Genomic DNA, 23120 nt, shown 5'->3' with positions numbered 1-23120 from the left:
CACAGAGTTCAGAGGTGTCATTCTTGGTGGCTCAGCACAATTGCCAAAGGTTCCTATAGTCTGACTCAACACTAGCCCTCCCCTGCAAGCAGAGACAAACAGACACACACAGACACAGACACGCACGCACACACATGCACGCACACATGTACACACAGACACACACAGAGACACAGACACACACACACACAGACACAGACACACATACACACACACACAGACACAGACACACATACACACACACACACACAGATACACACACACACACACATACACACACACACACACAGAACACCTACAGCCTCCGCGAGGAAATCTTGCCCGGTAGAGGCACTAGCGCAGAGAGGCCCCGTCTGTACCCCTCTCAGGCGGTCTGCCCTGGGACTGTGACACCCAGGAGGCCAGCTGCTCATGGGACCCCTCGCCCCAGCTTTTTGCTCTAGAACTGAGGACTACCCCTCACCACTGTCCCCCAGGACACACAGCAATGGCAGGTGAGGTGTAGGCTCCCTGAGCTGGCTTCTGCTGAGTGGCAGTGACTAAGTCCCTGTGATGGTCACACAATGCTGAGGACACAGACCTGCCCACCCCCCGGCTCCTCATGAGGTCACCCCTCAGTGACCTTGCTCTAAAGGCCTGAGCTTAATCGGCTGGGGATCTAATTCCTTTCCCAGGCAACACGATGAAACCACGGCCCCGGTGTCCACTGGCCGCCTCTGCCCATTTGGCCAACGGAACTTGAAAACCCAGTCGTGTGAGGGTCCTCGTGGGCGCTGACTCCACACACAGCCTCACCGCTCCTCACCCAGAGCAAGTTCAAGAATTAAGCAGCAGCACAGGCTAGGGAATGATACAGCCAGAGTCAATATAAATAAAATATTCATATAAAAATAGTCTCTTACAAAATAGTCTCTCTTCTCCAGTGGCTCACTTTCCAAAAGATGGAAACTGCTGGGAGGTGTTTTTTTGTTTTTGTGTTTTTTTAAATGTATCATTATCTTTCCTCTTATATATATATTTCAAACTGGATTTTTCTAATGCTGAAGTTTCGAGTTGGGGAGGACTAAAGGCTAGGACGTGTATTCTGGAAAATATCTCCAAATTCGGGCCAGCTTAAATTTCTGGATAAGTAGCAGCAAACAGGAAAAAAAAAAAAAATGTGTGTGTGTGTGTCTCTCTCTCTATCTGGCTACGCATAAGGGACATCTGGTCCGGACTCACACATCTAGTGCGGGGGCTGCTTGCAGAGTCCACCAGCAGAAACGTCTGCACCCAGAGTCGTTCCGTACAGTCCTAGTTGGCTCCTCGTCCTAGGGACGCGACTTTCCTGCAAAGGAAGCACACAGTCCGCTTTGCAGAAAACGGACCCTGACGAGGCGGAAGGATTCTTTTTAATTAAATAAATTAATATTATTTTTAAGATTCAGAATAAATTGTTAAATATTGCTATGAGGAGGCCCAAGGATCCGGGGTTCCTGCTATGGAAGGCTCTGCGGGGCCAGGTCCCGCCCCCCACGCCCCCGCAGTGTTTGAGGGGGCGGGCGGAGCAGCGCTGCGCGTGCGCGTGGAGCGGAGCCCTCCCCGCAGGTGTCCACAGGAGACCCTGGAGGTGCCCACAGCAGGAAGGGCACACTCAGCATCCCCGCAGCTCCCTGTGCGATCCGGGAGCGCCGGCCAGGGCGGTGCAGCCTGGACGCCGGTCCTCCCCACGGGGGCCCCGCCCGAGGGCGCGGCCGGGGTGCGTGCGCTCACTTGCACGTGTGCACCTCGGTGCGCTCGCTGCACGTGTTACACTTGACGTAGCAGCACCAGTGGAACTTGCAGTCGCACTGCCACACGCGGGCGTACTGGTGGGTGTTGTAGCCGCGGCCGCAGCACATGAGGTCGCAGCCGCTGGCCTGGGGCGCGGTCTTGTTGCAGGCGCGGCCCTGCGTGCCCACGCTGCCCGTCACCGGGTCCTCCTCGCAGTAGTTGGGCGACTTCTCGATGTACACCAGGTCCGTGTCCATGGGCTTGCGGTAGGACAGCGGCTTCTTGATCTTGAGGAAGGTGGGCCGCTTGTTGCGGCTGGCGCGCACGGGCTCCACGTGCACCGCCTCGTGGTACTTGTCCTTGAGCACGTAGCCCAGCTCGCGGAACTGCGGCAGCGTGGTCCAGCAGGTCTTGGTGGTGCAGGAGCCCGACACGCCGTGACACTTGCACTCCAGCTTCATGTTCTCCTCCAGGATCTGCAGCAGTGGGCGGGAGAGCACACGTGTCAGGCGTGTCAGGCGTCCACGCCCCGCCCCACCGGCCCCGCCCAGCTCACCGGGCAGCAAACTCAGGCCCAGATCCAGTCCCCCTCCTCTCCAGCCCCTACGCTGGGCCTTCCACCTAGAACTGACCTGCCTTCCTCGCCTCCCTGTGTGGTCCTTGGATCAGTCCAGGCCAGTCCAGGACACACACAGGTTCGAAACCATTTCTGAACCAACACTGCAAAACCACGGGTGTTTACAAGGCAGACTTCCATGCTTTGTGTGGTGGGGTCCTGGCAAACAGAAAGTGTCCCGGACAACTTCGGGGTGATGGCCAATTGATGGGATGGATAAGGGGTGCAGCTGGGGGCTGACCTCCTGGCTCACCACGACCCCTGCAGCATTGTGACATGGCAACAACACTTGGAGCTACACCGGCGGCTGTCTTCTCGGGCTGGTATCCTTCAGTTTGCCATGGTCCTCACCGCGCCCTATTACCTCCCTGCCCTGACGCTGTGGTTCTGCAGAGGTCAGCTGCCTTGATCAGCTAGGACACCTGCTAGGCCCTACGGACATATAAGTCTGGAATCCATAGATCTGACTGAAGCTTTCCTGGCTCCCCGGATGGATGCTGTGCCCCTTCTGCTGAGTTCCCAGGAGCCCTTGGGCTTCCATCATCCCATCATCACAGCAGAGGCAGCACTGCCTGGCGGGGAGGAGGCACATGTTCCGGAGCCCGGGCTTCTGTCCCAGATCTAACATGACCCACTGTGTGTCCTTGGGCACCTCGCTCTGGCTCTGTGCTTCACTTTCCTCACAGGTGGAATGGGGATGATAATACACAGTGATTCCTTATAACCCTCCAATGGAATACTAGATAACAGTGAGAAAGAATGAACTAGGACTACAAGAACGGATCTCCAAGACGTAATGTCAAGTGGAAAAGGTTGGACACTAACGAGAACAGACTCTAGGATTCCATCTCTGTGAAGGTCAAGGCGTATGTGGGCAACAGGGTGTATTTTGCTGACCCCAGCTTTGGACTATCCCAGCAATAAGAGGAAATACCATGTACCAAAGCCCCCCTAGGACAGATGTTTAGGTGGTTTTCAGTTGCTGTTGTTTTTAATCTTTCTTTTCCTTCCCTCCCTCCCTTGCTTCTTTCCTTTTAAATTTTTGTTCCTTTATTGATTTTAGAGAGAGAGGAAGGGAGAGGGAGAGAGATGGAAACATCCATGAGAGAGAACATCGACTGGCCGCCTCCTGCACGCCCCCCACTGGGGATGGAGCCCACAACCTGGGCGTGTGCCCTGACCCGAATTGAACCCGCGACCTCTTGGTATGTGGGTCGAGGCTCAGCCACTGAGCCACACCGGCTGGGCGAACTGCACACTTTAAATGAGTGTGCAGTATATTATGGGAATTATATCTCAATAAGGTTGGCTAAAAAAAAAAAAAGTCCCCGGAAGGTTTCAGGAAGAACTCACTGGGCTGTATTTGCACATGCGTGACCCCGAATGTTTTCGCGAGGTGGGTCCCGGGCACGGGCGCCAGCACCGAAGGCCAGGCTACCAGGTCGCGCTGCGCGCAGCTGCCCCCCCCACCCCCCCCCCCCTCCCGCACACACGGCCTGGCCCTTCCTCAGTGGGGGCCTTGGCAGAAGGGATGGAATTTGTGTTGGCTGCTAATCAGGTGGCCCCGCGCGTTAACCCTGCGAACTCTGCATGTTGAGAGTCCCGGGGATGCATGACGTCCAGAGTGAGCTGGTTGCGATCGCAGCCCTCCCGGCCGGGACTAGTCACCCAGATGGAAATTACGGGCAGGGGGCAGGCCCCTCCCCGAGATACGGGACAACCGCAGAGGGAGGGCGTCTGGGACAAAGCTACATTCTCTGCACACTTTTCCCCAACCCCGGAGGCCAGGCTGGCTACCAGCTCCTGAGCTGCCCAGGGGCACGTCCGGGGACCCCTCTACGCTTAAAGAATCTGGGTGGCGACCCAGTGCCAGGCACTCGAAGGGTCTGCAGGTCCTAAGTGATGGGACTCCGGGCACCTTCGCGGTTCCCGGCACAGAGCAGGTTGTGCCCAAAGGTGCCTTCCAGCGCCTGCAACTTCCGGGGCATCGCCCCTGCATTGCTGGGTGGGGGGACCCCGGGAGGACCCGGAGGAGCGTGCCGGAGGAGCAGGGGCTTGGAACATTGGTGGGGACCACCGTCAGGATTTGTGTCCTGGCGGCGCTGCAGTCCCGGCGGAAAGACCAGTGGCTGGACTGTTGCGGCTGACCGGCCCGCCGCCCTGTGCTGCCGGGACACCTCGGCGCGGAAGGACAAGAAACGCGCACGAAGACCCTGAGGCCGGCCGCCTGGTCCCAGCTCCGAGCACACGGAGTTCTCCGGCCTCGCACCTCCTGGCGGCTGCGTCTGCAAACCGAGGCCTCCGAGGACACGACGGGCCGTGTCCCCGCACCTCCAGCTCCAGCCCCGGCCCCTGCCTGCAGCGGTCACTGCTGGGCCTCAGTGCGGGCCTGGGGCTGACCTTCCCGGCCTGCGGGTCAACCTGAGCGCCTGCTCTGTGCTGGCGTCGTGGAGGACTGGGGACCCCGCCAAGGAGGGGGGCCAGGGCCATTCTGAGGGGGGCGGGGACGGGGAGGGAGGGCGGAGGTGGGGTGGGGGGCTCTGTGACCTTGAGGAGAGAGGACAACCTCTCTGCGATGGCACCGAGCGGCCGCAGCCCTGGGGGGGGGGGGCAGCCCGGGTCGTGCAGATTCACCCCCTCGCTCCACTTCCGGGGGGCGGGAGGGGGGGCGGGGCAAGGCCTCGCGCTGGTGCCTGGCGACTGGATCCCCGGAGAGGCCGAGGGGCCCCGGTACCGGACCGGCCCGCACGCTCCACGGACTATGCTAAGGAGGAGGGGCTTCTTTCTTACTCCGTTTTTTAAAAACTTTATTTTATTTATATTTATTATTTAATCTTCACCCGAGGACACTTTTTTTTTTTTTTTTTTGCATTTCTCTTCAGATAGAGGGGGGAGAGAGATAAAGAGAGAGACACATCGAGTGGCTGCCACCCACACGACCCCAACCGGGCCGGGGACAAACTGCAACCGAGGTACGTGCCCTTAGCGGGAACCGAACCCGGGTCTCTCTGGACCACAGGCCGACACTCTAACTGCTGAGCCAAACCAGCCAGGGCTAAAAACTTTATTTTTTAAAACAGTTTTATATTTACAGAAAAACTGAGAAGTGTTTCCACACACCCTACCATCCCACATTATTCTGTGACATGCTACAATGAATGAGCTGATATGAATAGGTTATTATTACCTGAGGTCCACCCTTCATTCAGATTTCCCTCTTTAGATCCAGCGTCCCTTTTCTGTTCCACAGTCCGTCCAGGTCCCTGCGGGACACCCAGCGGCCCTGTCTCCTTCGGCTGGGAGAGGAGGTTCTGTGGTGAGTGGACAGGTGCACGGGGAGCAGGGTTTGTGACTTAAAAAGCCCTCACATCAACCTGGCTGGTTTGGCTCAGCGGTTAGAGCGACGGCCTGCAGTCCGGAGAGACCCGGGTTCGGTTCCGGCTAAGGGCACGTACCTCGGTTGCAGTTTGTCCCCGGCCCTGGTTGGGTTGTGCAGGTGGCAGCCACTCGATGTGTCTCTCTCACATCGATGTTTCTCTCTCTCTTCCCCCCTCTCTCCCTCCTGCTCTATCTGAAGATAAATGCAAAAATGTCCTCAGGTGAGGATAAAAAAAAAAAAATGAATAAAGAGCTCTCCCACTGGCTGTAACACACACATCGCAGAGAGACTGCGCGCAGGGGGCGGGGTGTATGGAAGCCGGTACCTTCTGTGGACCTACGAACCTACAACTGCGCAGAAAGATCAAGTCTATTGAAAACGAGATCTCGGCCGAGCAGCTGTAGCAGGGACTGTGCCTGAAGTTGCTGGCTGTCTCTGCCGCCGACTGGCTGGCTGCCTCTGCTGGGCCTCGATTTCCCCATGTGAACTCAAGACTTCGAACTGGACGATTCCCAAGGCGGCTCTGACACCCGCTGAGAGTCTAGGCTGTGTCCACACGGCCCTATAATGTCTACAGAATGTTTTCGGGGCCCTGACAGATTGGATTTTCCTGCATCGCCTGAGAGAGGGGCATTTTCGACCCATTTCACAGCTGAGAAAACTGAGGATCCGAGAAGGGAACGGACCTAAGTTCAGAGTATGCAGGACCTCCTCCTTTTGTCTCTCCTGACCGTGCCCCAAACTGCCCCTTCCTGGTCTCCGCCCCAGGAGGGAGAGGGGCTGCTGCAATGAGCTCACCTGTCCGGGACCCCGGCCACTCCTGCAGGTGACTGGCTGGGCCCAGGGCATCTGGCCTGTGCGGTGGTTTGGACGGAGCTGAGAGGTCAGGAGGAAAGTCCTGGTCCTTCCCGCTCCTGCTCCGCTCTGCTGGCCCCCAGCACAGCCGTGTCCCTACGGAAGGTCCCAGCACCCGCTTGGAAGTCCTCTTGGTACAGCCCCCAGAATGCTGGCGCCCAGCCTCCATGCCCTTAGGTTCCCAATGGCTCCCACTGCCCCCGGCGCCAGGCTGCTGCTCCGTCCCTTTTGGTTCCTTTCGCTCTGTTTTATCAGCAATCTTTCTAAAAACACACAACAGCTTTCTGGCCATAGGATCACACACCGCACAACCTCTCCCTTCAGGTGCACCGTTTGGTGGCTTCAGCATATCCAGAGTGGTGTGCTCACCGCCACCAGCTCAGTTTAGAGCATATTCCGCCCAAGAGGAACTGCATGCCCACTAAGATTCACTCCTGACTGCTGCCCTCCTCTCGGGCCCAGGCAACCACCCTCCTGTCTGTTTATTTGCCTGCTCTAGACGTGGCCTGAAAACGGACTCATACAACACGTGGCCTGCTGTGTGCCTCGTTTCTGTAACTCAGCGTAGTGTTTCCAAGGCTCATCCGTGGCATAGCATGTGTGAGTATGCTCTGCTCCTTTTCATGGCTGAGTAATATTCCATTGTATGGATATACCACAATTATTCACCTGTTTAAATGTTGTTAGATGGCACACCCTTTTTAAACTCCCCTTAACTTCCTGGTCTGAATGTGCCCATTCTACTGGCCACAGTCCCCGGGGCTACACAGCACCCCTCCATGGCAGAGCCCAGAATGAGCCCTGTCTTCTTGACACCCAGTCCCGTGCTCTTTCCTCCAGCTCTCGGCTCCGCACCTGCTGTTCCTTGCCTGGACGGTCAACATTGACTACCCCACAAGTACACTCCTGAACGTGTGCCCTCAGGGGGGCTCGTGCCTGTGTGAAATGACAAACAGTTCGCAGAGGCAGTATCTGAAGTACGAAAAGGCCGAAAGAATCTAGGTGCGGACTCGTCAGGGAAAGGAGGGTGCGTCTGTAAACGGGGGTGTCGTGTCGCTGCTAGAACAAGGCGGCTCTGTACTTACGAATGAGGACTGATTTGCAAGATACGTGGCTACGAGAACAGAGCACGGTGTGGAGCAGTACGCAGGGCATGAGCGCCTTCGTGTGAGAGAAGAACACGTGCACGCGTGTCCCTGAGAGCACAGGGAGGGTACGCGAGGCGCTGGTAAGGCAGCTGCCTCTGGGTGGGCACCAGGAGTGGAGAGCGTGCTCGTGTGGATGGGAGTCTCACTCTCCACGGGATTTCCATTTGTACCTTTTGCATATTCCACCCCGTTAGAAAAAAGTCACCTCCTCCACAAAGCCTTCCCAGATTGCCAGAGCAGTCAGTGACTCGGGCATGGTTTCCATAGCTGTCCTGGGCCATTGGTACTTGTCACCGGAACCCTGTGATGACTGTCTACCTGTCCGCACGCCTCATCAGCTCTTTGTGGTGGACGGAGAGACATGCCACCCAGAGCCCTTCCAGGGGGCTCTTGCTTCCTAGCTGCAGGTAGTGGTGGGCTTGCAATTTGCCTCTCAAGACCTGCAAGCCCACGGGACCAGGAGTGGCATCAGCACACACCGTCCAACGTCAGCTCCTTCAGGGTCTGTCCCCGCGGCAGAGAACCGCAGCCTGTCCTGCCGGCTCACAAGCTGCGGCCACCCTGCTGGGCAGCCCTTGCCCCAGAGATCCCGCCGGACTTCTGCCCGGCCAGCACCGCAGCTCCACCCTTCTCTTTACGGATCCCTAAGACACAGCTTGAACCTGGACTCTGTCTCAGCCTCTGCTTCTGAGAACCCCACCTGTGTACCCTAAAAGCCCGGAGCCAGGCCGTGCACCGCCACCCCCCCCCCCCCAGCCTCTGGCGGGGACTCCCTGGCGTGGAGAAGGTGCTGACTAGATGCAAGGATCTAGTGTGTGTCTGCTCCCGTGTGAGACACGCACTCACTTGCTGTCCTTTGCAGTGAACACCTGCTGTGTGTTATCTGGCATCGCCCTGCTCCCGAGGCCCCGGGAGGAACACGGCGTGACGCACGCAGATGCTATCCCTGCATTCTTGTTTTTTATCCTCACCTGAGGATATTTTCCCACTGGTTTCCACATAGCATGGAAGGGGGGAGAGAGAGAGAGAGGGAGGACATCGATGTGAGAGAGACACATCGACGGGCTGCCTCCCGCACGACCCAACCAGGGCCGGGGATGAACCGCAACCGAGGTCCGTGCCCTTGGCTGGAATCGAACCTGCGTCTCTTTGGTCCACGGGCTGACGCTCCAACTGCTGAGCCAAACGGCCAGGCGATCCCGGCATTGTTGGGGCCCGCACACCAAGCCGAGCAGCCCGACGCGATCACCCCGAAGCTGGCTGTGACTGGTGAGTGTGGCGACGGAGCAGAACAGCGCAGACCCTGGGCGCCGCCCACACAGCCGCGGGGGGCCAGCTGGCCCGGCTCACATACTGGGGGGCAGCGCCTGGGTCACCCGTGAGCCGAGGGCTGTGGAGGGCCTTTGGGCAGGGCAGTGATGGGCTCCCCAACCACTTGAGACATCATTCCAAATGGAGTGGCCATCAGGTTCGAGAAGGTCAGAGGGGTAGGATGGAAGTCTGGCAGAAAGGTGTCCCCCTCACCCAGGCCGGAGACACGGTGATGGTTTGGACAGAGCCGGAGGGGACAGAGGAGCGACATCGGCAAGACGGTGGGAGGCTGGGTGGGGGCTGCGGGGCAGGGGACTCGCAGGCCTCTGGGCGACGCAGGGACTGTGCAGGAAGATGAGGAACTGGGAGAGGGACGGCGCTTGGGACAGAGTTTGGGCGGAGGGCGTAATCAGGACATTTCAGAGACAGTGCGGCCAGGAAGGACGTCCGGGGAGCAAGAGGGTGATTGAAACTTGGTTCCAGTCAGCTCGGGTGCTCCCAGGGGATAATGTGACTTAAGTCCCAGTCGGGAGCCAGTCATTTCAAGATTGAAACATGGTTGACACCAGCCACAAGTGGGGTAAAGACCTATCATTTTTTGCGCTAAAAAAATCGATGGCAAAAGCATAAGATGGGCGGCACAGGACAAGTTAAAGCTTAAGATGACTACCTGTTCGATATGAACTAAGACTGCGAAAAAGCCAACCACCGGAGGCCATATTAACTGAGGTCTATCGCTGACCATAAAGGAGGTGATCGTCCTGCTATGGGATTTGCAGAACTGAGTTGCACCACAGCAGATAAACAGAAAAAGATAAAGCATGTGTAGGGGAGGGGGCTAAAGACCTCACCCCGAAGAAGCTGGAGCTGCCTAGTCTAGAGGAGGCAGTTTCTGCCCGGTTACTGCCTCCCCACCCACACTCTTTAGGCCTGTCTCAGGGCAAGGTGAGTGGGAGGGGCTGTGTGTTCAGAGGGCAAAGCTGGGACCCTAGTTGGGGGGCAGGAGGGGGAGTCACAGGGCAGTAGATACCAGCTCAGCAAGGGGTCAGCCCACCCCGCCAAGCCGCCTAGAGCTGGAAAGAGCTGCAGGGTGGGTGATGAGCTCCCCGTCGTGGGAGTGTGCGGGGGCAGCTGCGGGGTCTGCAGTGGGGACTCACTCCTGCAGTGGGTGGGGGTTCTCATCTGTTCCTCTGTCCCCCAACCCAGCCCCAGACCTGCCTGGAGCAGCAGGATTTTCCACACCACTGGAGGGAGCAAATCAATCTCCTTCTGACAGGTCCCCCAGGAAGTGCCAACAATGTACCAGGTGCTGTCCAGAGCCCAGAATTACCAGGGTGGGGTTTTTAGGCCTGGGAGGGGCCTTGGGAGAAACTTGGCTCTGGAAAGCATCTTGGTTCATCATGCCAAATAGATACTATGGAAAGTGGCCTCCCGGGCCGTCCCAGACTCGGGGCTGCCCAGGGGATCCAGGAGTGAACTTCCTGGAGGAGGTCGGGGTTCTGAGGGAGAGAGGGGAGACGCGGCCCCGGAACGGCTCATGCCACACGGTGCCCCAGTGACCAGGAACTGCTGCCCCGTCCACAGCGCTCGGAAGGGCATCTGATTTCCTAGCATTGAATTCCGCTGGGTACTTCCTCTCCCAACACAGTGCAGGAGGACGCCCCACTTCGGGGCTCTGTCACCCCGCCACGCCCTCCTTCAGCAGTGTGGTTCCCCACAGGGCTGGGCTCAGTCCAAGCCTTCAGAGGCCTCCCCAGACGCCACCTCCCCTCGGCCTGCCCCGTGCCAGCCCCCGCAGGGCTCCAGCATGGTCTCTGCTCTTCTCTTCGTGCCTGTGGGGTAACCAGCCGGGCATGGGCCCTGCCCACGCCGACTGCTCAGTGAGACTTTGCCCGGCCACCATGGCTAACGTAGCCCCATCCCTCACCACTCCCGGTCCCCCCGTCGCTGCTCCCAGATCGCTCTGCTCGTTGCTCAGGACAGACTGGTGACTCAGGCCAGCCAGGGCCGAGCAGGACGAGCCCCCAGGATGCGTGTGAAACGGTGTACACGGACTGCTGACGTGACCCGGCGAGAATGCGGGGGCAGAGCCGTGAACAGGCATCTTGTGAGCACAAGGGTCTGAGAACGGACTCCACTAGGAAGCAGAGCCGGAGGAGAGAGGGGAGGAGAGGGCGTGCAATGGGTTCCTGGGAATATCACTTGCACCTGGATCAGACTGGACCTGAATCCATTACCCTAAGATCGTCCAGTTCCATGAACTAACGAATTCCCTGTGTTTTAAAGCCAGCGTGAGGGGTTTCTATCCATTACAGCTTAAAACACCCTAACTAGTACAGAGCCCGTTCACTGGTATAGTGGGGGTGACTTTTGTAAAGCTCACAGCTAGTCCTCAGTCTGGGGGCTTTGTCATGGCCTGGAGCAGGTCTGGGGGTCTGGTTCACTTGAAAGGGCCCTGGGGAGGCCAGGATCTCAGGGCTGGAGACTGAGGCTACTGGGCTCCTCCGCAGGGAGGGTCCGTTCTGGAGCATGTGCCCCCGGGTGAGGAGCAGCGACCCAGGCCATCGGAACCGGTCTCCAGGGCAGCACACTGTGACGCAGACCAGCCCAAAGCAGAGGAGAGGGCACCCGTCAGGGCCAGGCGACCTGGGAACTGGGTCAGACCCCACCTCTGGCTGCCGTGTGCATGGACGGCAGACGCGGCCCGAGGAGCCGGGCTTACTCTAGCCTGGATCTCCACTTCCTCACCTCAGACTGACCTCCCTCTGACTGTGAAAACATGAGACATCACCTGATGGAGAGAGAGAGAGAGAGAGAGAGAGAAAGAGAGAGAGAGAGAGAGAGTTCTCGTTTCTCATCGTTGAGTACTGTGGTGTGAGACGTGATTCTTGGAGCTTAGGCAGCCCTCTTGGGATCAAGAGGCAGGAGACCCAGAGGCTGGAAAGGCGGGTGGAGAGCGGGAACAGCAGGACCCTGGACGAGACGGCGAGCCCCTGGGAGAACCTACACCCAGACTTTCACGTTGCGAGGTAAAGCAAACTCCTACCATGAAAGCCACACCTGCTTAGGGACCACGTGACTTGGAAACCAATGCACCCGCCAGCGATTCTCAGGGTGAAACAAGAGTGAGCGTCTCCTCCGTGGGAACAGTGGGGTCAGGGCCAAGCCTCTCAGGGTCCGGCCTCGCTCATCCCCAGTGAAGACAGGGATGCGCTGGCACAGTCTGGAAGGGCAGGGGTTGGGGAGCAGGGCGATGAGGGGGAAGGGCCATTGGCTGGAGGTCCTGCTTCTGCCTCTATATGGCTGTGTGGCTACAGGCAAGTCACTTTCCTTCTCTGGGCCTCAGCCCCCCCTCGCCCCCCCGTACAAGGAAGGGGCTGGACTGGATCTCCAAGAGAAGACAGGGACACAGGGATAAGGAGGGCAAGGGTGAGGAGAGGGGCAGGTGGACTGAAGTTTGCTCCATTCTCCCAGATGTCCCCAGGGAGGAATCGGTGTTGGGGGGCGGCGGCGGCTGCAGACCTGCAGAAGTGCCCAATCTCCCAGAGGCCATTGTGCATGCCAAGTGAACCCCGCTAAGAAGCTCTGGCCTCTCATTCTCCCTCCCACCTCCTCCCACCCCCAGGCCGACGCACCCCAGAAACGCATCCTGTTGTAGATCCCCAGCCCAGCTCCTGAAGTTTGTTTGTACTGCTGCCTCTTGGCACAGGAGCCCAGGGCGTCTCCCCGTGGCCCCCAAGATGGCCACTCCCTTCTCCTCTCCCCCCCTCCGCGCCGGGTCCCATGCATGTTACCTTTGGTGCTCTCTTCCCCCGTCAGATCCCAGCCACCCTTTCCAACAGGACACCCGGTTCCGGAACCTTCTCTGAACAAACCCCAAGCCGGATGGATCACCTGGGAAAGTTGGGTTCCAGTCGAGGAGAGGCACAGAGCAGGAGATGGGGACACAGACGACGCCACCTGGGCCAGATCTCAGGCTCCTAGAGGCAGGAGGATGGTCACCAGGTCCGGCTGCTTCCTCTCCAGGTCTTCACGCCTCCGCTCCTCCTGTGTCTCATCTCAGCACCTGACCCAAACCACCTGCACCAGTCGAGGTGAACCGCCTCCCCCTTAGTGCACACGTGCCCAGCATGGGCCACACCCTCTGTTGGGGACCTCATGGGTGTCATCCTAAGGAGCCCCAAAAGATGGGGCCCTGCTGGAGGCAAGGCGGGGCTCCCATGAGAGCCTGGGTGTGCTGGGAAGTCTCCGTGGGCCGTTCTCTCTCCCCAAAGGCCATCCGTGTACACCACGCCCACGGGCTACCTGCCCTCCAGCCTCCAGGCAGGTCCAGCTGCTGGGCATCCCGCAGAAGACTGGGCAGGAAGAGAGAGAGGCTCGGCCATTTATTCCCCACTCCCTTTGCGTAGGACCCCGTGGGGCAGTTTCGAGGTCCCCTACTATAACCATGGCCCCTGCCCCGTAGCCCTTAGCTTCCAGCTACACTTCTCCCTTCCCTGCCCCTCAGCCCCCCAGGGCACTGCAAAGCCCCTCAGAGGGTTCCCGAAGTGCGGCCACACCCCTGTAAGTAACCCCGTCAGGAGACTTTCTTCTGGTACTCCGACGGTGCCATCTACCAGACCCCATCAGGTCGACTAGAGTTCCAGGTGAGCTTCGGGGTGTCTCCTGGGTCAATGAAACACCCCATGGCGGCAGTGTCCAGATCAGGCGACCACAGGCGGAGTGCTGGGCCGAAGGAGGCTCTGGGACACCCGGCTGGGTTTTGGTGTTGGCTCTGAATAAGAGTAGGCACAGGTTCTCAGAACAGAGCTGCACGCTGGCTTCATGTCCACGCTGCTCTGTGGCGTAACTTTCTATCCGCACACCTGTCCTTCCCGCCCGACGGTGAGCCCCACGAAGGCAGGAGCCAGGCTCAACTCCAATTCAAGCCACCGAGTTGGCATCAGCTGCTGCTTCAAGTGCTTCACAGAAAGCAACTCACTGAATTTGCACAAAAACCCTGAGACTGATTTATTGTCCTTCCCACTTTACAGATGCGGACACTGAGGAGCCAAGGGGTTAGAAGTACTGGAAAGGTATTGGAACCTGGGTAGTCTGATCTAGTCTGTGATGCAGCTGAAGGCATACAAAGTGGAGGGTGGAGCCGCTCTCTCAGGCCAGATTCACGGGGTGGGTTTGTGCAGTGGACACGGTGGTGCCCACCCAGGTCCTCCTCCAGGACCAAGCACTCTGTGCGGCTGAGGGAGGGTTGGCTGCGGATGCTTGCAGCCACGTGCCTCTGAGGAGGTGCTCTGGGCATGGGAGCCCTCTTGTCAGGCAGCCCAGCCGACGCCTGGTTGGTGCTGGCTACGAAGGCCTGCCTCAGCTAGGGGTCTGTCTACAGGACCATCCCAAGGGCCCAGCTGAGGCCTCAGCTGTTGCTGCAAAACAGCCCAATTTCTCTCCTTCATGGCCCAGTGGATCGCCCGAGCCCCTCCCGGACCCTGCCCCAGGGGACTACAGGTGTGAATACACCTTGTGGGGTTGGGAGGAAGGCTGCAGGTTGCAAGCCCACAGTCTACACTGCCTCCTCCTCCTGCTCCTCCTCCTGCTCCTCCTCCTGCTCCTCCTGCTCCTCCTCCTGCTGCTCCTCCTCCTGCTCCTGCTCCTTCTCCTGCTCCTCCTCCTCCTGCTGCTCCTCCTCCTGCTCCTCCTCCTGCTCCTGCTGCTCCTCCTGCTCCTGCTCCTCCTGCTCCTCCTCCTGCTCCTCCTGCTGCTCCTCCTGCTCCTCCTCCTCCTGCTCCTGCTCCTCCTCCTGCTCCTGCTCCACCTCCTGCTCCACCTCCTGCTCCTCCTGCTGCTCCTCCTGCTCCTCCTCCTGCTGCTCCTCCTGCTCCTCCTCCTCCTGCTCCTCCTCCTGCTCCTCCTCCTGCTCCACCTCCTGCTCCACCTCCTGCTCCTCCTCCTGCTGCTCCTCCTGCTCCTCCTGCTCCTCCTCCTGCTGCTCCTCCTGCTCCTCCTCCTCCTGCTCCTCCTCCTGCTCCACCTCCTGCTCCTGCTCCACCTCCTGCTCCACCTCCTGCTCCTCCTCCTGCTGCTCCTCCTGCTCCTCCTGCTCCTCCTCCTGCTGCTCCTCCTGCTCCTCCACCTCCTGCTCCTCCTCCTCCTGCTCTTCCTGCTCCTCCTCCTCCTTCTGTTCCTCCTCCTGCTCCTCCTGCTCCTCCTCCTTCTCCTGCTCCTCCTGCTGCTCCTGCTCCTCCTCCTCCTGCTCCTCCTCCTCCTCCTGCTCCTGCTCCACCTCCTGCTCCTCCTCCTCCTGCTCTTCCTGCTCCTCCTCCTCCTTCTGTTCCTCCTGCTCCTCCTCCTTCTCCTGCTCCTCCTCCTGCTCCTCTTCCTCCTGCTCCTCCTCCTGCTCCTCCTCCTCCTCCTGCTGCTCCTCCTCCTGCTCTTCCTGCTCCTCCTCCTCCTTCTGTTCCTCCTGCTCCTCCTCCTTCTCCTGCTCCTCCTCCTGCTCCTCTTCCTCCTGCTCCTCCTCCTGCTCCTCCTCCTCCTCCTGCTCCTCCTCCTGCTCTTCCTGCTCCTCCTCCTCCTTCTGTTCCTCCTGCTCCTCCTCCTTCTCCTGCTCCTCCTCCTGCTCCTCTTCCTCCTGCTCCTCCTCCTGCTCCTCCTCCTCCTCCTGCTCCTCCTCCTGCTCTTCCTGCTCCTCCTCCTCCTTCTGTTCCTCCTGCTCCTCCTCCTTCTCCTGCTCCTCCTCCTGCTCCTCTTCCTCCTGCTCCTCCTCCTGCTCCTCCTCCTCCTTCTGCTCCTCCTCCTGCTCCTCTTCCTCCTGCTCCTCCTCCTTCTCCTGCTCCTCCTCCTGCTCCTCTTCCTCCTGCTCCTCCTCCTGCTCCTCCTCCTCCTCCTGCTCCTCCTCCTCCTGCTCCTCCTCCTCCTGCTCCTCCTCCTGCTCCTCCTGCTCCTCCTCCTGCTCCTCCTGCTCCTCCTCCTGCTCCTCCTCCTGCTGCTCCTCCTGCTCCTCCTCCTCCTGCTCCTTCTCCTGCTCCTCCTGCTCCTTCTCCTGCTCCTCCTGCTCCTCCTCCTGCTGCTCCTCCTCCTGCTCCTCCTCCTCCTCTTCCTCCTGCTCCTGCTCCTCCTGCTCCTCCTCCTCCTCCTGCTCCTCCTCCTCCTCCTGCTCCTCCTCCTCCTCCTGCTCCTGCTCCTCCTGCTCCTCCTGCTGCTCCTCCTCCTGCTCCTGCTCCTCCTGTTCCTCTTCCTCCTGCTCCACCTCCTCCTCCTGCTGCTCCTCCTCCTGCTGCTCCTGCTCCTCCTGCTCCTCCTCCTGCTCCTCCTTCTCCTCTTCCTGCTCCTCCCGCTCCTCCTGCTCCTCCTCCTCCTCTTCCTCCTCCTGCTCCTCTTCCTCCTCTTCCTCCTGCTGCTCCTCCTTCTCCTGCTCCTCTTCCTCCTGCTGCTCCTCCTTCTCCTGCTCCTCTTCCTCTTTCTGATCCTCCTCCTGCTCCGCCTCCTCTACCTCCACTTCTGTGTGTCAATCCATCATGAGCAGAGAGCTGTATTTCATTCAGCTGCAGCTGTATTCCTCTGGGCAACTCAGATGAAAGAGAAGAACTGACATCTTTTTTTTTTTTTTTAAACATTTGGAGCATTTTCTTCTTGGTCACATTCCTTAAATAATGTTGGATGCACTGACTGTAAGAAAATATTCCGTCTGCCTCAGGTGGGACGGCGGAGAAAGCTGCATTCCACAGAACAGGGCCACTGGGGTGCAGCTGGGTTAGCCCCAATGGCAAGGGAGGTGCAGAGCCCTGCCCAGGCCTCAGGAAGATCTGTGTCAACAAAGCTGGTCAGGAAACTTTCCTGGTCTTGATTGGGACCTTCCAAAATTCAATGTGGGCCATGGACTGACTGTTCAAACAGCACCTGTGCACCCCGTTGTCCTGGGGTGAAAGCCCAGAGTCCGCTGCCCAGTCCTTGAGGCCTCCATGCCCTGGGGTCTTGTGGACAAACAGCCCCTGACCTCCAGACTTGTCTTTCCAGGTTCCCACTCTCCGTCAACACACCTGTCTGCCCTGCACATCGTCACACGCACGCCCAAACACACCCCCATGTGCGCACACACACTTGTCCTCCACATGCATGACCACCGGCCACCTCACACGTGTTCACACATGGTCACACTCACCACACACTGTCACATGTGAGCTCACTGTCACCTGCTCCCTCCTTCTTGGTCACACACACTATTGACATCCTTGTGCACAAACCCCCGCATGCCCCTCAGCCCCAATGCTCACCACAGGTGGGTCCTCACACACACACTCTCACACACCCTCTCACACACACCCTCATGCACACCCCCATGAACACCCTCACACACACCCTCATGCACACCCCCATACAGACACCCATGCACACCCTCACGCACACCCCACATACCCCTTTTGCACACCCCTTACACACCCTCACACACCCCCTTGCACACCCTCTTGCACAACCCCATGCACACCCTCACACACAGGTGGGTCCTCATGCTCACCCTCAGGCTCAGGTGGGTCCTCACGCACACCATCACGCTCAGGTGGGTCCTCACACACCCCCTCACACACACCCTCACGCACACATGGGTCCTCACGCACACCCTCATGCACACCCTCACGCACACCCTCACACACACATGGGTCCTCACACACACCCTCACGCACACCCTCACACACACCCCTATGCACACCCTCACACACACGTGGGTCCTCACACACACCCTCACGCACACCCTCATGCACACCCTCGCGCACACCCTCATGCACACCCTCACACACACGTGGGTCCTCACACACACCCTCACGCACACCCTCATGCACACCCTCACTCACACCCCTATGCACACCCTCACACACACGTGGGTCCTCACACACACCCTCCCGCACACCCTCCCACACACCCTCATGCGCACTGTGCACTCGTGTATGACAGGCTCACTCATCTTCTCCTCATCATCCCATCATGCTCCTCTGTGCTTACACATGCACACACCTACCAGCTTGCACAGAGTCACACACACCTTCACACATGGGGAGCCCGATGGTGCCGGCCAGCAGACGGGCTCCACTGTGCTTGCCAGCCAGGGCTTGGGGCCAGGCCTCAGCTTGCTCAGCTGTCAACAGAGGCTGACCTGGCCCCTTCAGAGAGCTTCTGTGGGTGGGAAAGTGGAAACCCCACTTTGGAGGGGGACAGACGGGCTGTGGCTGCCCACAGTACAGCCTCTCAACCCCGCCAGTTTCTCCCAGGCATGTGCCAGTTGCCTCTCTGGCTCACTGGCTCACCCAGAGGAAGTGGGTTTACTAGGGGCCGGAGCTGCCGCCGATGGAGTCCAGCCTGGAGACGGGGTCTGGGGGGATGTGACCTGGAGTGAGGCAGTCAGGTGACACCAAGGACAGCAGGAGGGCAGGGAGGCAAAGCCATGGGACCCCATGCTCCTCCCACCTCTGGAGCATCAGTGACTTGGTCTCGTCATTCCTTCCTCATCCATCATTCACTCACTAACCCATCTTTTCACCACGTGCTAATTTAATCCTGGCCCTGGGCTGGGCCCTGAGGTTGGTGCCAAGTGGACAGAAGAAGCAGCTTATGCTCTGGGGGGAGGATCAGCAGTGCACCCCCCTCCCCCGTCACACCGACATGAGGCCGACGCCAAACTATACCAACTGCAAAGGGGCCTCTGCGGTGCTGGTGGGGTGTCCACCCACGGCCGGCCGGAGCGTGTTTTCAGGACAAAAGAGGACCTGGGCAGAGTGTTACATGGCATCGAAGGACTGTTCAAGCTGTTCCGAGTAGTAACAGCACTGTTGTTACGTTTTTTTTTGTTTTTTGTTTTTTATCCTCACCCGAGGACATTTTTCCATTTTTTGTTCAGGTAGAGTGGGAGGGAGAGAGAGAGAAACATCGATGTGAAAGGGACACATTGAGTGGCTGCCACCCACACAACCAACCAGGGCCGGGGACAAACTGCAACCCAGGTACGTGCCCTTAGCGGGAACCGAACCCGGGTCTCTCAGGACCGCAGGCCAACACTCTAACTGCTGAACCAAACCGGCCAGGGCTGTTGTTACGTTTTTTAAAAACCCTTATAGATTGGGGAGGTGGGGGAGAGATGAACCACAGAACTTATACGCATGTACGCATGAACAGTGGACACGGACAACAATCGGGGGAAGGGACAGGGAGGGAGGGGGAGGGGGGAATCAGTAGGGGAAAAAAGGAGAAACAGCTGCAACAAAAATTAATCAATAAAAAAAAAACCAACTAAAAAAACAAAACAAAACAACAACAACAAAAAACCCTTATAGATTAAGCCCTGGCTGGTTTGGCTCAGCAGTTAGAGCATCAGCCCTCAGACCAGAGAGTCCCGGGTTCGGTTCCCGCTGAGGGCACGTACCTCGACTGTAGTCTGTCCCCGGCCCCGGTTGGGGTCGTGTGGCTGGCGACCACTCAATGTGTCTCTCTCACATCGATGTTTCTCTCTCTCTCTTCCCTCCTCTCTCCCTCCCCCTCTATCTGAAGATAAATGCACAAATGTCCTCGGGTGAGGATAAAAAAAATCCTTCTGGTTAGATATACGCGCCCAAGAATGCGTGAGTGAAATAACATCGTGGGACTTGCCCTAAACTGTCCCAGAGCAGCAGCTAAAATGATGTGACGTCTGTTGGCCACGCACGGGGGCTGCGGAAGCTGGAAGCTGTGTCTGTGGGGTTCACAGTACTGTCCTTTCTCCGTCTACCCCTTGCCGTCCCCAGCTCCTGCTCTGACCTCGCCTCTGTGTCTGCTCCCGGTACTCCACTTACAGCACGTCCCTTGCTGTCCCTCCACACGTCAGTCAGGTATGCTGCTGCCTCGGGGCCTTTGCACGGCCTCTCTCTCCATGGAACCCGTCCCTGCCCTCTGCCTGGCTTCTTCCCTCCTTTCCTGGGGCCTTCGCTCAAATCTCACCTTTCCAAGAGCAGTTTCCCTGGCCCCCACCCTGGCTGCTTTTGCTCCCTTGCAGACACCAGCATCTGACATCATACACATTTTTCTTGTGTGCTGTCTCCCACTAGAATGTGAACTGCCCCAGGGCTGGGACGTGGCCTGTCTCCTCCCTGCTGTGCCCCGGCGCCCAGACTGTGCCTGGAACATAGACGGTGCTCAGTAAACCCTCACTGAATAGATGCCGGAGGGCGGTAACCATGGAGCCAGCTGGAATGAGGAGGGAGGACGTGCCCCCCCCCCCCCCGAGCTGAGGATTCCAGGAGAAACAGACAGAGGTTGCAGCACAGTGAAGGCCAGTGACGCAGGGACCGCAGGAGCTCTGGGTGGTAAGGAGGCAGCGGTCAGACCGGTGGCGGGCTCAGCCTCCTGACGGGACCGAGGGGTGCCCAGGACCCAGAAGCTCCCTCAGGCCACCACATGGAGGACAGACCAAGGGCTTGAGCTGGTGCAGGAAAGAGGGAGGCCGGGCCGGACAGACCGCAGACGAGGGACAGGGGGCACCGCGGTCAGTGGTCACTGGCCGTGTTCCTGGGCAAGGCGCTTCTGAACCCACCGTGGTGGTGAATCGGGCACAAGCTGCCCGGCTGACGAAGGCTGAGCCAGCGTCCAGAGCCCTGCTGCAGAGCCCTGGCCGCCCCGGGGGAGAGCAGAGCAGGGCCCAGGGCTGGGCTGGTCCGCACTGCCCAGCAGCCCTGCCTCTGTCCTGACCCTCCTGCTCCCCGACTCAGAGGCCTGGGCTCTGTCAGCGACAGCCCCGAAGATGGACTTCACCCACACGCTGCCACTCCCCATGGGGACGGCGCAACAGCCGGACCAGAAACAAGCAGCCACAGGAAGCGGTACAAGGATGTTCCCGCCAGGTACCCGGTGAAACAGTCCAACTCTCCCCCGGCCAACGGATGGACAAACAGCGCGCCATGTTCATGCAATGGAGTACGACTCAGCCGGGACGAGGGGACGGCGGTGGCACCTGTTACAACACGGGGAGCCTTGAAACCACCATGCTGTGGACAGAAGCTGGACACAAGGACCCCAGGTGCAGCATCCCACGCACAGAAATGTCCAGCACCGGCAACAGAAATCACATCAGTGGCCCCCTAGGGCCCGGGGAAGAGGCCGTGGGGGGACGGCTAACAGGTATGTGGTCTCGGAACCATGTCAGACCCGTGTCCGCCCTGGAAATGCGTCGCTCTGACCTGTGTGCTGGGGGCGTCGCCCTCACCTGTGTGCTGGGGGCGTCGCCCTCACCTGTGTGCTGGGGCGTCTTGCCCGCAGGAGAGGCTCCGCAGGCGTGCGCTGAGGGGTGAGTGAAGGACTGAGTGGAAGGTGGAGGAATGAATCCACCTCGGCCCGGGACCCTAGGTGACCGCTCCTTTACGGCGTGGTCATGCAGAAGGGTCCCGACTGTCCACAGGTGATCCGGACGGAAATCTCCAGGGAGGGGCTTTGGGGCGGGGACAGCGGGGGCGGGTGTTCTAGAGCATGGAGGGTGGACCTGGGAACAAGGTGGTGTCCGCTGGACACCCTCTGTGCCCCTGGCCGCCCGCAGATGAACTGCCCAGGTCCCAGCAGGACCCTGCCTGGGTGACCAGTGCCAATGAAGCCCCTGGTGGGGGTGTCCAGTGCAGGGGCTGGTGTCCGGGAGAGGGGCTGGCCTGGCCCGAGGTTCCGTGCCTCCCACAGCCGGCCCAGAGGACAAGGGTGCAGGGACCTCCCCTGAGAGCCGTTGTTTTTTTTTTATATTTTGATTTTTTATCGTGGTGGAGTCAGGAATTTTCCAGCCAGGTGACTGGGAAAAACAGCCTGGTTATCTCTGTCCAGGGCAGTTTCCAGTGGGGGGTGGGGCCTCTCCGGGCGGGGGGGGGGGGGGGGCCCAGGAAGACAGACTCCTCTCGGCTGGGAACCCCCGGGACCTGTCCTAGGCGCTGAGACCCAGGGCTCAGAAGGACTAGGGTTTTGTCCCAGCCTGGCCACCAAGAGTGGTGCGGCTTCTGACGCCCCCCTGTCCTGCCCCCGTCTCTGAGGCTCTGTCTGCATCACCTGGGTAGCCCTGTGTCTGGATGAGGGTACGTGGTCTGTGAGGTCTCTGAAGGTCACGCAGAAGGACCCACAGCCTCTGGTGACAGAGGGAGATGTTTCCGCTCCTGACGCAAAGTCCCGCCCCGCTGCCTCCTGGCTGGGTGACCGTGGGGGCATCACTCAACCTCCCTGAGCCTGGTTCTCCCGCAAGAATGCTGGGGCTTCACAGTGGAGCCATCTCGGGGCTGCAGACTGAGCAGAGTAGGTGAGGGGACCCCTCAGGAGGGGCTGGAGGAGCAGACCCCAGGGGCTGGAGGTCCAGGTGTCTGCAGGACTGTTCTCCGCAGAGGAGGCCGAGCAGCTGGGAGATGCGGCCGCCGCCCCTCCTGGCGTCTCTGAGGCAGCTCCCCTCTGGGAGCTTGACGGCCACGGAGGCCCAGGAGTGAGGCCCACCCCGAGGTGCGCCGGCCGAATGAGACCTGCACCTGCTCACACGGGAGCCGTCACCACCGGCAGCGTCCGGGCCGAGACCCGCTCTGAGCGCGAGGCACCTGCCCCGTGTCAGAGACTCCCCGCGGGAGCAAGGACGAAACCATCTCAGCATTTCCATAGCGACGCCGCACCGACATGACCACATTCTGAGCATCTCCGTTCAATTAAAACACACGACTACGTCTGATGTCCCCTCTTTGCCCTTCCGATGCGGCTGCCAGAACTTGCGAGCTGTGCCCGTGTGACTAGCCCTGATTCCTACAGGACGGTGCCCTTGAAATCTTCGCTGCCCCAGGCGGGCCAGGGTGCCCCGCGGGAGCCTGCTGGCCATGCAGGTGCTCAGCCCCCCGAGACCCACAGCCTCAGAAGCACATTAGAACTGGAGACGCCCTGCAAATGGCTAGAGGTCAGGAGGGTCCCCGCTTCGGACGGCCGTGGAGCAAACACCCCGCAGTCCAGCCCAGAGCAATCGATGGCTCTGACCCAGCGTCGCACCCTCGGCCCACGATGGTCTGTACCCAGCTCTCTCGCCAGGAGGCAAATACACACTTTC

The 23120-nt window shown here is 59.5% G+C and overlaps 1 protein-coding gene across 1 annotated transcript in view; it reads right to left on the bottom strand.

Moving 5' to 3' along the window:
* Nucleotides 1-1748: 1748 nt before the first annotated feature.
* The window catches only part of WNT7A (Wnt family member 7A), a 66831-nt gene continuing 45459 nt past the window's right edge, over nucleotides 1749-23120 (bottom strand). The window contains exon 4 of the mRNA XM_036243692.1: nucleotides 1749-2228. Coding sequence (XP_036099585.1) covers nucleotides 1749-2228 — 480 coding nt within the window. The remainder of the gene's footprint in view (nucleotides 2229-23120) is intronic.

This window comes from Molossus molossus, unplaced genomic scaffold, assembly GCF_014108415.1.
Source record: "Molossus molossus isolate mMolMol1 unplaced genomic scaffold, mMolMol1.p scaffold_m16_p_5, whole genome shotgun sequence".
In the NCBI taxonomy this organism is placed as follows: domain Eukaryota; kingdom Metazoa; phylum Chordata; class Mammalia; order Chiroptera; family Molossidae; genus Molossus; species Molossus molossus.
This window is presented reverse-complemented; position numbering and strand designations above follow the sequence as displayed.